Here is a 16581-nt window from a genome sequence, read left to right as displayed (position 1 = left end):
CTAGAATTTTGTGTGGGAACAGTGTATGGGTTTAATAGGGGATAATACAAAGTAGCCGTGTCAGTTATTGGCTATACTCCATAAAACTGTTTGTTTTAAGTAGGAAGCTGGAAAATATGTTCATCTTCATAATACGTTCTCTGAGTTGTATTACATTGCCTCTGCGTTAGTGCAAACTGAGTCTCTCTTCTTCTAAGGCAGACGACGTCAGTGCTGTTTATGGCAGTGAAGTGCTCTTGTCTTCTGGGATACTCTGCGTGTCTAACTTTAAAATGATTTCATCACCTTCTACAAAGGGAGATACAAATGACAAAAGAGACAAATCCATTTATTGTCGTCAACAATCTAATCTGGGCTCAGACACGTGCTTGGTGGATGTACAAAGTGAAAATGTGCCTGGTTAAATTGGTGTCTAAGTGACGATAAAGTTATTAGCCTGACAAAGTGGTGTTGTTGTCTTATTGCAATATGCAAGTCAAGGCTGTGTGGCCCTCAGAAATGTGTCTGGGGAAATCCGTTTGGAGATGGGGGAAGCATCTCTGGGTACTTTCTAGCTTTAGCTCTAATATTGTCTCAACATAGACATAGAACAACACTGCACCCTCTTGGACAGGGAGTGCTTTTTCATATATGAATGCATTAAGCCCATAGAACAAACGATGGTTGACTTTTTTTTTTTTTTTCTGATTTATTTAGTTGTGATGTTTGGTACTTTCTTTTTTTTTATTCAGTTATGTTTCACTTATTGTTATGATAAATCTGTTCATATTTTGGTGTTTTGTATCAAATGGAAAACAAACAAAAGTTAAATTTACTTAAATTTTACACAATATCCCTTAAAAAAGAAAGAAAAAAAAAGTTACACACCATTGTAGCAGTATATAATTTGATTTTGCAGTATATTATTTTATCTTTTAAAGATGACAGCTGCATCTATATACAACTATAGTTATTTTAAGTCAAATTAGCACATGAAACAAATTATTATCTACAGATTATACACAAATCTGCAATAAAAATGAAACTAGTCTAATTAATTCATACAGCTTTATAAACTTCACAACCATTCTGTTTCTCTATATTACATAGGGTTCGGGTACTTGACAAATACATTTCTATCACTTTTCCAGCCGTTCGTGATATTGGATCAAGATTTTTATTTATTTTTTTAGCTCTAGCCAATAAAATATTTCAGATTTGAGCATAACTAAAAAAATTATATTAAATATAGAAATCACCATGACACTACTTTTTAAATATCAAATACATTAAAAATGAGCCAATATATACATAAAATATTAAACAAACCACAAACATTAAAAAAAAGAAAGAAAAATCCTACATGGTTTTTACAATATCACTTTCTTCTCACATCAGGCAAATGTAACCTGATAATAACATCTTTCAGCTACAACACATACAACTAAGGCCAACAGGTGAGCCTGAATCTCCAGCTTTCCAGCTTAGCCTGAATCTAATCACTATTTATTCTTTCATACTCTTTTACATGGTATTGTCATAGGTGGGTGTGGAGTACTGCGGTGCCTGCTGGCCCTGCATTGCCCCTGCAGTGGCACCCAGAGCTGCCTGTTGAGCTGCCTGCTGAACGTGAGGGTTTTTCCAGGTGCCAGACACCCACTCCTCCTGGGCTTTACTCATACTGCCCCCACTGCCTCGGTAGAAATTATGAACCTGCCATAAACAATAACAGTACATTTTTATGAAAATATGTATATGATGTACAGTATAAGAGAAAGTGTATATCTTAGGTCCTGTAACTGGTAACCTCTTTTTTTATATATATATATATGTATATATTTTTTATTTTTTCATTTTAACCCTTTAAGCTCTTATGGGCCCGATAGGTATCGTTTGAAAGCTTAGAAGCTCTACTTTCCAATATGTGTGGGCATTATGACCAAAACTGAAAAAGTGCTTTGAAATTTGCAGACAAATCAGAAGTGTTTCGTTTTGAAAATGTATTAAAAACAATTGCACTGTTCATATTATTGCAATCAGTAAAAACATCAATCTCATCAAATAGCCATGTGTCATATGTTGTTGGAAAGCTCTCAAAGAGTAGAATACAACCAGCCTATTTGATTTACTCACAAAATATAGCAATAGCTAAGTATATGTCTTTGACAAATATGTTAGTGTTGCTTATATGCCGCGTTTTCCCTTATAACTTCACAAAAAATAAATGGAACTATCACATACCATTACTTAGAGGAGGCGATTAAAAATGAGCCCCACACAAGGTAATGGGATGCATAGATCATTAGATATTCACACGAAGCACAATGTTACATATGGTCACCAGGAGAGGGCGCCAAGTAAATGACTCGATGCAGACTCATTGAGTTAAAAGGCACTCATTCTGTGAAATCTCGTTACAAAAATCATGTCTGCATGCTATGCAAACCTTTAGTCATTGTTGTGTTTGCATGTGTAATTAGTTCTTATGTACAATTATTATGTTTTATTTGTTTGGAGAGGCTTTTGAACACATGCAAATGTTTTTGTTCACTATGATACATTTATTTTGTAATGCTATAACTTTTGATTGCTTCATCAAATCAACAATTTTTTTTTTTTCTCAGATACAGTTGACATCATTGGGAACAAAAAGAAAAAGCAGTTTTCTGAGCCACCTTATTTACACCCAGAGATTATAATGTCAAATCAGAAAAATGAGGAAAAAATAAAGTTTTTCAGCTGTTTCTTAGGCTGAGAGTCTCAGAATGTATCAGAATCAGAATCAGAATGAGATTTATTGCCAAGTATGCTTACACATTCAAGGAATTTGTCTTGGTGACAGGAGCTTCCAGTGTACAACAATATAAAAACAATACAAAAACAGCAGCAAGTCATAGATAATAATAAAAAATAAAAAATAAAAACCAATTATACACATGCATACAGACACACACATACATACACACAAACACATAGGTAGTGCAAATCTAATACAATCTGTTATATGTTATGTACAGTTCAAATACAAATCTGTTATGTACATTGCAAATGTTTTTTGTTTTTTTCTCAGAGGAATGAAATGACAGAAGAGGTTGGATGTATTGGATAAATATAAAAAAGACTAAACTGTGTATTGCACATAGTTATTGCTCAATGGGGCAATTTAACTGTTCATGAGATGGATAGCCTGAGGGAAAAAACTGTTCCTGTGCCTGAAGATTCTAGTACTCAAAGCTCTGAAGCGTCGGCCAGAAGGCAACAGTTCAAAAAGGTAATGGGCTGGGTGAGTGGGGTCCAGAGTGATTATTCCAGCCTTTTTCCTCACTCTGAAAGTGTATCGTTCTTGAAGGGGGGGCAGGGGGCAACCAATAATCCTCTCAGCAGTCCAAACTGCAGAGGACAGACTCAATGACTGCTGAGTAAAACTGTACTGTAACTCAGCAGTACCTGTTGCAGGTTGAACTTCCTCAGCTGGCGAAGGAAGTACAACCTCTGCTGGGCCTTTTTCACAATGGAGTCAATGTGTGTCTCCCACTTCAGGTCCTGTGAGATGGTAGTGCCCAGGAACCTGAATGACTCCACTGCTGCCACAGTGCTGTTTAGAATGGTGAGGGGGGTCAGTGTTGGGGTGTTCCTCCTAAAGTCAACAATAATCTCCACCGTTTTGAGCATGTTCAGCTCAAGTTTGTTTTGACTGCACCAGACAGCCAGCTGTTCAACCTCCCTTCTGTATGCAGACTCATCGTCATCTCGGATGAGGCCAATGACAGTGGTGTCGTCTGCAAACTTCAGGAGCTTGACAGAGGGGTCCTTGGCGATGCAGTCACTGGTGTAGAGGAAGATGAGTAGTGGGGAGAGCACACATCCCTGGGGGGCACCAGTGCTGATTGTACAGGTGCTAGAAGTGAGTTTCCCCTGTCTCACAAGCTGCTGCCTGTCCGTCAGAAAGCTGGTAATCCACTGACAGATAGACATGGGAACAGAGAGTTGGTGTAATTTATTCTGGAGTATAGCTGGGATGATGGTGTTGAAAGCCGAACTGAAGTCCACAAAAAGGATCCTTGCATATGCCCCTGGTCTGTCCAGATGTTGCAGGATATGATGCAATCCCATGATGACTGCATCATCCACAGACCTGTTTGCTCGATAAGCAAATTGAAGGGGACCTAGTGATGTTCTTCAGGTGGGCCAACACCAGTCTCTCAAATGATTTCATGACCACAGACGTCAGGGCAACAGGTCTGTAGTCATTAAGTCCTGTGATTTTTGGTTTCTTTGGAACAGGAATAATGATTGAGTGTTTGAAACAGCATGGGGCTTCACACTGCTCCAGTGATCTATTGAAGATCTGTGTGAAGATGGGGGCCAGCTGGTTAGCACAGGATCAAAGACACGCTGGTGAGACGCCATCTGGGCCTGAAGCTTTCCTCGTCTTTTGTTTCCGAAAGCCCCGACTCACATCATCTTCACAGATCTTAAGCGCAGGTTGAGTAGCAGGAGGGGGAGGAGGGGGGTTGCAGGAGGTGTTGGTGTTTGTGTGAAGTGAAGGTCAGAGTGGGTGTGGGGTGTGAGATTGGGCCTTTCAAATCTGCAGTAGAACACATTCAGGTCATCATTCTGCATGTAGGTTGGAAGAAGATGAACCAGACAGTGATCAGAGAGTCCCAAATCTGCTCTAGGGACAGAGCGATATGCATCCTTTATTGTTGTATAGCAGTGATCCAGTATGTTCCTGTCTCTGGTGGGGCATGTAATGTGCTGTTTGTATTTGGGCAGTTCACGTGTGAGATTTGCTTTGTTAAAATCCCCAAGAATAATAATAAATGAGTCTGGGTATTGTTGTTCCATGTCTGTGATTTGATCAGCCTGCTGTTGCAGCGCTGTGTTCAAACACGCATTTGGTGCGATATACACACTCACCAGAATAATCGAGGAAAACTCCCATGGCGAGTTCAAAAGGCTTACCATTAATAAAGAGCGCTTCCAAATTAGGACAGCACATCCTCTTTAACATTGTTTCATCTGTACACCAACTTTCATTTATGTAAAAGCATGTTCCACCGCCTCTCGTTTTCCCCGTTAACTCCGCGATGCGATCCGCTCTGAACAGCTGGAAGCCCGGCAGATGTAATGTGCTGTCTGGAATGGCTTCACTCAGCCAGGTATCTGTGAAGCACAAGGCAGCAGAGGTTGAAAAGTCCTTGTTTGTGCGGGTGAGGAGATGTAGTTCGTCCGTTTTGTTAGGAAGAGAGCGGAGATTCGCTAGATGAATACTCGGCAGCGCTGTTCGAAATCCGCGCCAACGGAGTTTGACCAGTGCACTGGCTCGTCTCCCTCGCCTGCGTCTCTTGAACAGCAGAGCTGCGCCTCCAACTAAAATGTCCAGCAAAACGTCCGAATATTCAAAAACTGGGAAAAGATTGTCTGGTATATGCTGTCAAATGTTCAGCAGTTCGTCTCTGGTAAAACTGACTGGAAAAAGATTACACAGGACAAACAAACAAAAACAACAAAACAACAGGAGCGCTCCACACCGAGGCAGCCATCCGCGGTACCATCATGAAGTATAAAAATTATATCATAATCTATATCATTAAAACATTTGAAAAGTTTTCTATACAGTGATACCAAACACTTGACCCTCTTTGTTTTATTGTTGAGTAATAGGCCTTCAATTGTGGGTATGCCACTGAAACAGGAAATCTTTTAAAACACCCTCAGAGAATTGGGGCCTGGGTAGCTCAGCGAGTATTGAAGCTAACTACCACCACTGGAGTCACGAGTTCGAATCCAGGGTATGCTGAGTGACTCCAGCCAGGTCTCCTAAGCAACCAAATTGGCCCGGTTGCTAGGGAGGGTAGAGTCACATTGGGGTAACCTCCTCGTGGTCACGATTAGTGGTTCTCGCTCTCAATGGGGCACGTTGTAAATTGTGCGTGGATCGCGGAGAATAGCATGACTCTCAACATGCTGTGAGTCTCTGCGTTGTCATGCACAGCGAGCCATGTGATAAGATGCGCAGACTGACTGTCTCAGAAGTGGAGGCAACCGAGACTTGTCCTCCGCCACCCGGATTGAGGTGAGTAACCGCGCCACCATGAGGACCTAGCAAGTAGTGGGAATTGGGCATTCCAAATTGGGGAGAAATGGGATAAAATTATTTTAAAAAAATACAAAATAAAAACTTAGATCTTAAAAGGGTTAAATCACCTTTTTGCCTTCACTGGTTCATTTAAAATAGTCCTGCTGTGTAACAAATACATTTCCATGTTGTCTATTTCCATTTCCATGTTGTCTATCAATGAATATGAGGTCATTAAACAATCAACAAAATGTTATTTTAAAAAGTTTTAGATGGAGATTTGCTTGAGATTTAATGTCAACTACCCATTTATATGTATAGGATTTATAGGTATTACAAATAAGTAAATAATAGCCATTTATTTCCAAAACAAAACATCTCTTTGTTTTATTGTTGAGTAATAAATAGGCCTTCAATTGTGGGTATGCCACTGAAACAGGAAATCTTTTAAAACACCCTCAGAGAATTGGGGCCTGGGTAGCTCAGCGAGTATTGACGCTAACTACTACCACTGGAGTCGCGAGTTCGGATCCAGGGTGTGCTGAGTGACTCCAGCCAGGTCTCCTAAGCAACCAAATTGGCCCGGTTGCTAGGGAGGGTAGAGTCACATTGGGGTAACCTCCTCGTGGTCACGATTAGTGGTTCTCGCTCTCAATGGGGCACGTTGTAAGTTGTGCGTGGATCGCGGAGAATAGCATGAGCCTCCACATGCTGTGAGTCTCCGCGATATCATGCACAGAAAGCCATGTGATAAGATGCGCAGATTGACTGTCTCAGAAGTGTAGGCAACTGAGACTTGTCCTCCGCCACCTGGATTGAAGTGAGTAACCGTGCCACCACGAGGACCTAGTAAGTAGTGGGAATTGGGCATTCCAAATTGGGGAGAAATGGGATAAAATTATTTAAAAAAAAAAATAAAAAAAAACACCCTCAGAGCTTTTTGCCTTCACTAGTTAATTTAAAATAGTCCTGCTGTGTAACAAATAAATTTCCATGTTGTCTATTTCCATTTCCATATTGTTTATCAATGAAAATGAGGTCATTAAACAATCAGCAAAATGTTATTTTAAAAAGTTTTAGATGGAGATTTGCTTGAGATTTAATGTCAACCATCCTTTTATATGTATAGGATTTATAGGTATTACAAATAAGTAAATAATAGCCATTTATTTCCAAAACAAAACATGGATCAAATTGCACTTAAAGGCTAGATTGATCTGTCACATTTTGATTGTTTAAATATGCACAATTCCAAAAACAAACTCAATAATCATGTCAGCCATTTATATTCTTCCAAGTGTTTACATTTTTCAGGCACAAACTACTTAGGTAAATAACTTCCTAAAGGCTGTTATTTACTCTTCAACTAATTATCAACCACTACATGCTCCAGTATCACATTTGACAGGTCACACGACAAACCAGCCCCAAGTTTTCTATATACAGGTGCATCTCAATAAATTAGAATGTCGTGGAAAAGTTCATTTATTTCAGTAATTCAACTCAAATTGTGAAACTCGTGTATTAAATAAATTCAATGCACACAGACTGAAGTAGTTTAAGTCTTTGGTTCTTTTAATTGTGATGATTTTGGCTCACATTTACAAAAACCCACCAATTCACTATCTCAAAAAATTAGAATATGGTGACATGCCAATCAGCTAATCAACTCAAAACACCTGCAAAGGTTTCCTGAGCCTTCAAAATGGTCTCTCAGTTTGGTTCACTAGGCTACACAATCATGGGGAAGACTGACAGTTGTCCAGAAGACAATCATTGACACCTTTCACAAGGAGGGTAAGCCACAAACATTCATTGCCAAAGAAGCTGGCTGTTCACAGAGTGCTGTATCCAAGCATGTTAACAGAAAGTTGAGTGGAAGAGAAAGTGTGGAAGAAAAAGATGCATAACCAACCGAGAGAACCGCAGCCTTATGATTGTCAAGCAAAATCGATTCAAGAATTTGGGTGAACTTCACAAGGAATGGACTGAGGCTGGGGTCAAGGCATCAAGAGCCACCACACACAGACATGTCAAGGAATTTGGCTACAGTTGTCGTATTCCTCTTGTTAAGCCACTCCTGACCCACAGACAACGTCAGAGGCGTCTTACCTGGGCTAAGGAGAAGAACTGGGCTGTTGCCCAGTGGTCCAAAGTCCTCTTTTCAGATGAGAGCAAGTTTTGTATTTCATTTGGAAACCAAGGTCCTAGAGTCTGGAGGAAGGGTGGAGAAGCTCATAGCCCAAGTTGCTTGAAGTCCAGTGTTAAGTTTCCACAGTCTGTGATGATTTGGGGTGCAATGTCATCTGCTGGTGTTGGTCCATTGTGTTTTTTGAAAACCAAAGTCACTGAACCCGTTTACCAAGAAATTTTGGAGCACTTCATGCTTCCTTCTGCTGAAAGATGCTGATTTCATTTTCCAGCAAGATTTGGCACCTGCCCACACTGCCAAAAGCACCAAAAGTTGGTTAAATGACCATGGTGTTGGTGTGCTTGACTGGCCAGCAAACTCACCAGACCTGAACCCCATAGAGAATCTATGGGGTATTGTCAAGAGGAAAATGAGAAACAAGAGACCAAAAAATGCAGATGAGCTGAAGGCCACTGTCAAAGAAACCTGGGCTTCCATACCACCTCAGCAGTGCCACAAACTGATCACCTCCATGCCACGCCGAATTGAGGCAGTAATTAAAGCAAAAGGAGCCCCTACCAAGTATTGAGTACATATACAGTAAATGAACATACTTTCCAGAAGGCCAACAATTCACTAAAAATGTTTTTTTTATTGGTCTTATGATGTATTCTAATTTTTTGAGATAGTGAATTGGTGGGTTTTTGTTAAATGTGAGCCAAAATCATCACAATTAAAAGAACCAAAGACTTAAACTACTTCAGTCTGTGTGCATTGAATTTATTTAATACACGAGTTTCACAATTTGAGTTGAATTACTGAAATAAATGAACTTTTCCACGACATTCTAATTTATTGAGATGCACCTGTACATGTCAGCCAAACGAGCTGTAACTACTGGCAGACAGACCGACTGCATGAGCAATGAGGCAAATAGAGGCCTGTCCTGTTTAATAGATGTGCACGTGTGGATCAGTGAGGGACTGGTACCTTAGTGAGGGCGATAAATGAAATGGCAGCGACTGCGGTGAACATGATCGTGGGGATTAGCATAATGATGGAAGCAAAGATACTCGTGCCAAAGAAGGAGATAGTGCCCAACCAGCCGCTGAAACAGGAGAGAGGTGACATGATTACACATATTATACGCACATACATACAGTACAATAACACATACAATATTTCTGGACTAATAGGCATAGATGTATGTGAGTTTCCATGGCTACTTAAAACTGAGCGTTAGATTCTAGCAAATAATGTGCATACAGTACAGAAATACCTTATATGGTGTACTTCAATTATTATCATATCATATACGCTTGAATTAGAATAATTTTGAATAGAATTTGTATAAAATACATTCTATAAATGTACTTTGAAATTGCAGGCTCTTACCAAACGCCCCATCCTGGGATACCAATGGCCTGAATTATTGTAATGAAAAGTTGTGCCATGAAGACAAAGAAGAATGCCATGAAATAGAATGAGCTGTCAGTCCTGAGAAAGCAAGCACATGTAAGAAGAAATATGGTAAATGTGTATAAAAATATATTTATGATAATAATAATAATAATGAATTTTAAGACTTCACTGGCCCTAAATACATTTTGCAACTCTCTAAGGAAATCTCTAAATGATGTCTATACAAATATTATATATACAAACACATTTTTAAGAAAATCTAAAACAGCTGACACATTCTTATTGTAAATAAGTATAAAGATCTATTTATAAAATAATTATAAAAATAATAAATAAATAAAAATGTTAAGACTTGTAGGCACTGGCCCTAAATACACATTGTAGCTATTAACAAGGAAATATCTAAAAGATTTCTACACAAACATTACACATTCTTAAGAAAAATATTTAATTTTAAACAGCTGACACATTCTCTTGGTAAATATGTATAAAAACTATTTATATAATAATAATGATAATAATAATGAAAAAAGTTTAAGACTTAAATACATTTTGCAATTATTAAATAGTTAAACAAGTCTCTAAATCTCTAAAATATTTATTAATAAATATTACATAATGTTATGAGATACAAATAAAAATGATGCTTACAAATTAAAATCTCTGTATAGTACAATATTAATTTAAGAACTGCATGACCTCTAAATTCATGTTCTACTGAATATCCACAACTAGCAGAGGAGTGCTCACTTGAAGGCATTGTAAATGGGTCGGAACCAGCACACATAGGAACATGGGGTGAAGAGAATAACCCATATGATTGACATGCCAAAGTTAGTCACTCCTCCACCACCAAACATCCAAGCCAAACAGCCGAAGAAATTCACCAGCAGGGTAACACCATACACTGAAAAAGAGAAATGGATTTAGCTTTTTAATTTTGGAAATATTGCACAGAAGTAACCCTTAGCTACCCTTCTTTTCCAAAGAGTGTACAATACAATAACACTCTGCCTTTGCATGGTCTCTGTTGTACCACTTCAGAAAGAAAGAGAGAGAGAGAGAGAGAGAGAGAGAGAGAGAGAGAGAGAGAGAGAGAGAGAGAGCTCTTAAGCGTTTGCAAGAAAATGCAGCTGTCAACAAGAGTAAATGCTTCACCAAGCAATGTAACCTAAGGACCCTCACGTGCACTGCATTTGCACAAAGGTTATGAATGCGGGCTGCCATACAAGCTGAAAACACATATTTACTGAGCAGACTAAGCCATATTAAGTTACCCAAAGAAAATAAGGTGTTGACAGAAGACAAGAAAGTATAACACACAACAACAACATTGACATGCCGTTTACTCACTGAAACCACATGTAGAAAAAAAGTTATCCATTCCATGCCATGAGAAATATTTAAAATAATTCCAAGAAAGGTTTTCATAAAAAAAAAAAAAAAACAACAAGAATAAGAATTTATACGAAAGCATGCACTCAAGTGCAAAACACATATTTAAAAAATACCTTTAGAAGAATCAGCTACAGGGAGTGTCTATAGCAAGAGATGACAATAAGTCATGTATAAACACACTGTTATACTGAAACAAAGCATTGTCCTTTGCAAGAGCTTCTCTGTATTTCACTAGGCATAGTATTTAGACATAAACAAACTTACAGGACTAATTCTAACTTGATAAGAAATAACACAAAACACAACCTGTACATCTTCAAGATCACTGTGTCTAATATGTGTCACCGGCAAACCAGACCAAAATATTATTTTTGGTTTGAATTGTTTTCCAGAATAGGCAACTCACAGATCCACAAGTAGTATAGCCTCTTGCACGTGGTTCGGTGCTGGTCAGGTATCTCCTCAAAGTCCTGGTAGAAGCATGGCTTCAGAGGAATAAAGCTAGGCAGAGGAGGAAAGTTGTTGTCTACAGGACAAATGAACAACAAAATGTTAGCAATAGAATCTGCAATCTGTGCAAAATACTGTTGTTGTTTCACAACTAGAACAAGTGTTTGGAGGTTCTTACCAGCCATTGGGATAATGATGGTAGTTTAAGGCTTCTTTTTCTTCAGAGTTGTAAATCTACAAGTGAAGAACATACACTATAGAAGGCGTTTTGTCAGGTAACCTAACAAATGTGCCTTATGTAGTAACATCTCAATTAACTGGTTAGATTCAAGTCAAAAGTATTATTTAATTTAGCTGAATCAGCCTGAAGACATTAGGTTACACCAACAAAAAGTAATTTTAAAGTGTCAGGCCAATTCGAAATAGCTTCTTGAGTTATCAACCGCAAATGTTATACTCTTATCTACACTCTCAAGAAAGTGTAGATAAGGAGCAAATACAGTTAGTTAGCATTTTGGCAAAGGATAAGATGGTGTTATCAATCAAAATAAACACTTCTGAGAGTAATTGTACACTCAAATTTTTTTTTAAGATTCATGCATTTCAATTTCATAACAAAATTCCATCAAAATTATTAAATTAATATTTTAAAAATATAGAAAATTTATATTTGATCAAATAAAATAAAAAATAAGTAAGTTTTTTAAGTTTTAAGTTATAAGTTTTAAGTTTTAAGAATTTAATTGTAGTAAAAATTACACTATTTAATTTGAAAAAAACATTTATGAAACTGAAAATGAAATAAATAGGCTAAAATATTTTTTGATTGTTATACATATTACAAGTAACTACAAAGTTGCAGCTACAATTTCTAATTGCAAAAATTATTACTCATTAAGTACATGTAGTTTATTACACTGTATAACCTAATAGTTACTACTGTGTACATACAAAGGTTACGTGAAGACTGTAATGTAAACTTTGGCCAAATATAGGCTATTTGAGAAGGTTTTTAAAACTTGTTGTTCAACATAAAGTCAGGAATCGGTTCTCAGTTGATCCTTACATCCCTGAAACTTGGTCAAACATTGAAGTTCAGCTGAAGAACTGTATCATGTTTTGGATGAAAGAGGAAAGACCGAGTCTAACTATTGACTGTCGTCCAAATGTTAGGATATTGCTTGAGAGGACGTGTTTAATGTATCAACTAAGGCTGCTGGCTGGGAAATGTGTTAAGAACTCTTTGCTTAAGATACAGTAGCTTTTCAAGGACCATAGGTCTGGGTATTTTCTACTAGCGACCCATACTGACACATTAACATCCTGCTCGACGCTGCACGAAACATTTTCTCAGGACAATTAAATAACGTGCAGCCGTAACGGTACATGTGTTTGTTTGTCGGCCATTTAGTGTAAGAATTGAGTAAATGAAGTTAATCCATCATGTCAGCTCGATCTAAGCCATGCGGCCTGGTATTAACAGAGACTTTGAATGGATATACAAATAATCCCCTTACCTTCTCCTTCACACCGTGCGCCACTCTAAAATATCATGGTTTCTAGTGCATGCTCAAGCACATATTCCGGTTAGGAGTTGACAATATCAAACAAAATTCACAACCAAAGTACGCAGATAAGCAGATCTGTTTCTTAAGATTGGTAGTTGTAATCTTCTTTCTTGAGGTATAGCTGTCATTCCCCGCCTATCCAGACACATCCGTAACTGGAAGTACGAAGTTTATCCAATCAGAGAGACGCCTTGAGTTATTGACACGCCCTCTTTCGCCTCCAAGGCCAATCATCGCTTTGGAACGCGGTTGCTCTTCTCGGTGCTGAAGTTGTTGTTTGGTGGGTGTGTTAAGAAGACAGAAACCTTTGACCTTCTATCTAACTTGTCGATCATTATTATCATTTGTGAATATAAGATCTTTTACATAAAAAAAAAAATAAAAATAAAAAATAAAAATTAGTTGTAATTCTGAGTCGTTTTTTTCTACATATGTATCTGAAAAAAATTCTGTAATCATTTCTAATACTCGCCGAAAACGTGATAAAACATTTTAAACAACTATTGCTAAATATTTTGACACGCTTTAATTCAAACAGAATAAGTCTACAAATCGAGAAAATTCAACAAAGCAATTACTTTCCCAAAAGACAAACAACATGATGTACAATAATAATGCAGGCCTAATAATCATAAAGGTTAAAATTTCTAGGATCACAGCTAGGGATTTAATTGTTGTATTGCAAAATTGTACCCAACATATATTCAGTATACACTAAACACAGGATATGTTTCTCATGATCTTTGAAACATTTTTATCTAAATAATTTTGCTTAAATGCTTCAGATTAGTTTAGTAGACAAACAGAAATTTCTCTACAGAACTAAAATTCTAATTAAATTACAACAATATAATAATTAAACATTTAAATAGATGAGTTGAACAGAAACAAGTACCGGAACTCCATAATACGAGAACTCCTTCAGTTCTTTTTAAAAAAGCATAGCAGGTGGCAACTCGTAAAGTTTATTTATTTAATTATTTAGAAATTAAAATATTCTTGTTTAAATGAGAATCTGACTTGAATGAGAATCTAGAATGTATTTTTTTTTTTTTTTTTTCTATTATATCATTTGACCACTAAGGGGCAGAGTTTCTATACATGATGTCATAGCTACGTTTCAGCTTCATATCTCTCATTATTAGAATGTAAAACTGAGTCTTTTTGCTCAGTACTTTAATTCGATTTATTGTGAATTCGAACTCGATTACTATAAATTCACTCATATCCTTAAGATAACTGATTTATTAACCTCCTAAAAACTCCTCTGAAAGATACAGGGCATTTCATTTAAATTATTTGTTTACTTCTTGCTTACTATTTTTTTTTTTTTTTTTTAACTAATGTATTATATTTATTACAATAATTGTTTACATTACCGGTATAAAATGCATTACTTGAGAAAAACACTCTTGGGTGGGAATGATTAAATTACACTGGAATTGAACGCCATCATTTGGGATAAGTCTTGTGCGCGCGCTCATGCGTTTGTTCAGTTGTGTAGCGCGAGTCTGTCAGAGCATCGCATGTCAGTCACAGTGCACAACTGAACTGAAGAGAGAACGCGATTGACAATGTAAGACCTTAGTTCTAGTGCAACAAACCTCACTTCTAACACCCTTTGTTCGTGTTTACATGGCATTCAGAACTGGAAAATAACCAGTCGTCGTGAGGAATGTAGGAAAAGTGAAATAATCACTTTTTAAAATGATGCGAGGATATAGACTGGTGAGTACATTTTCATTGCATTTCCACTGTTTAAATGCAGTTTTTGCAAATTGCAAATATTTTGCATATTTTGTCTTACATTGCAGAATAGTTTGAACTTAGCTTGGTTTTTCAGAATGCTGTAAGAACATTTATGTACATTGCGAATTAAGGTAGAATTATATTTTTTAACATTTGAATGAAAATACATAGGCTAAAATAATTCGTTTTAATTCCTTCCGCGACAGATTGTTGTTCTAATCATGTAATCTCAATGTACAAGCAAGAGATAAGACTACATGGACTTTCACAAAGACCCCTGAAGCTGCATGAATAAAAAATGGTTTGAATTACCATAGATAATGCATTGCATGATGCATTTAAATTCTCAACTTAAACACTCAAACTGTTAAGATTCCCATCTTTTTGAGAAGGGTGACATAATTATTAACTCAGTGTATAGGGAATAACATCTCAGGAATGGAGGATTACAGTACTGAGCTTTACCTCAGAATACCCCAGCCACAAAACAAATCCTTTATATATATATATATATATATATGGTCTGCAGCATTCATATACTGTAGAGTCCCATGATTGGTTGGCTGCCTTTATCTACTATAAAGTCATAGTGCTTAACTCAGAATCTAGTCATGTCTCTCTCTCTCTTGCCTCTTCAGACTCCCATCTCCAACACTACTCTGTCATTCTGTGGCACTGATAACTCCTCAGCGTATAAGGTTGATAATGGCCTACTTAATAATGGCTGCTTTTTGGATGCTCTAGGTGTTGTCCCTCATGTTTTTCTGCTTTTCAGCACCTTTCCCATCCTCTTTATTGGTGAGATGCTTTCTCATATCTCACATTTTGTTATGAAGGCTTTTTTCCATGCAGTCCTGTAACATTTTATTACATGGTCCTCTAATTTGGATTAAGAAGCATTAACAACATGAAAAAGTGTAATTGTGCGGTTTTGTTGTGTAGGCTGGGGGAGTCAGAGCTCTAAGGTTCACATTCACCACAGCACGTGGCTTCACTTCCCGGGCCATGAGTTTCGCTGGCTGCTTACCACTGTTCTACTCTTTGTGCTGGTGTGTGAGATTGCTGAGGGAATCGTCTCAGATGGGTGAGAACTACAACTAAATGATTGCATCACTTCAGTGAATATTAACTTATTTGTATAGTATAAATTTAAATTAGGCTTCTTTAACTATTATGTACTTAAACAATATACTGATTATGTACACATGTTGTTGCATTGTACTTACATTTAAAGTACCTGCATTTAATTACATCTGTAGTTATACTGTTTAACTTACAACTCGAATTGTGAATGCGGCTGCATGATAGCCACAGTCTGCCGGCTGATTAATATTGTGGGGAATTAGAGTTTAAGAAATGTTATGCACATTGCAATAAATATGCAACGTATGGGGGGACAAGTACTTTCAATTAGTCAACCTCCCACTTAGACTTAGTGAAACGTTTATTGTTACTTGAATTGGTGATAATTTAGTGCATTTCTATCTTCATACTGTGGAAGGCTTTGAACAGATGATCTTCAGATGAACATTCATATCCACCTACACTCGATTGATAAACTCTATAAAATATTTTAATAGTTTGGTAGAAGATCCCTCAGACACCACTGCTTTAGCTGTCTCTGGGCCCCCCAATGCAGTTTTGTATAGACTATTTTGATTATTTAGGTTTTTTTTCCCCCTTCTTTTCTTCTGCAAACTTGGAAATGAAAAAAAAAATTGCAATGTGCAAATGTGAATGTATATCGTGATAAATATAGATATTGAACGATATGAAAAATAATTTTGTGATAATATTTTTGG

At 37.2% G+C, this 16581-nt stretch overlaps 2 protein-coding genes across 2 annotated transcripts in view; one reads left to right on the top strand and one right to left on the bottom strand.

The window, feature by feature from the left end:
* Nucleotides 1-233: 233 nt before the first annotated feature.
* On the bottom strand, nt 234-13166 carry LOC127455694 (secretory carrier-associated membrane protein 5-like). The gene is made up of 7 exons (XM_051723754.1): nt 12980-13166; nt 11641-11696; nt 11419-11538; nt 10365-10521; nt 9588-9689; nt 9183-9300; nt 234-1692 (listed from the first exon to the last, which is right to left on the bottom strand). Exons 2-7 carry the CDS (start codon nt 11645-11647, stop codon nt 1504-1506), a joined length of 693 nt encoding a protein of 230 aa, XP_051579714.1. The 5' UTR covers nt 11648-11696; nt 12980-13166; the 3' UTR covers nt 234-1503.
* Nucleotides 13167-14561: 1395 nt separating this feature from the next.
* The window catches only part of LOC127455686 (ATP-binding cassette sub-family C member 8-like), a 36041-nt gene continuing 34021 nt past the window's right edge, over nt 14562-16581 (top strand). Inside the window, exons 1-3 of the mRNA XM_051723733.1 lie at nt 14562-14758; nt 15418-15577; nt 15722-15863. Of these exons, the coding sequence (XP_051579693.1) occupies nt 14738-14758; nt 15418-15577; nt 15722-15863 (323 nt within the window). The 5' untranslated portion in view covers nt 14562-14737. The remainder of the gene's footprint in view (nt 14759-15417; nt 15578-15721; nt 15864-16581) is intronic.

Source organism: Myxocyprinus asiaticus, chromosome 18 (genome assembly GCF_019703515.2).
Source record: "Myxocyprinus asiaticus isolate MX2 ecotype Aquarium Trade chromosome 18, UBuf_Myxa_2, whole genome shotgun sequence".
NCBI lineage: Eukaryota > Metazoa > Chordata > Actinopteri > Cypriniformes > Catostomidae > Myxocyprinus > Myxocyprinus asiaticus.
This window is presented reverse-complemented; position numbering and strand designations above follow the sequence as displayed.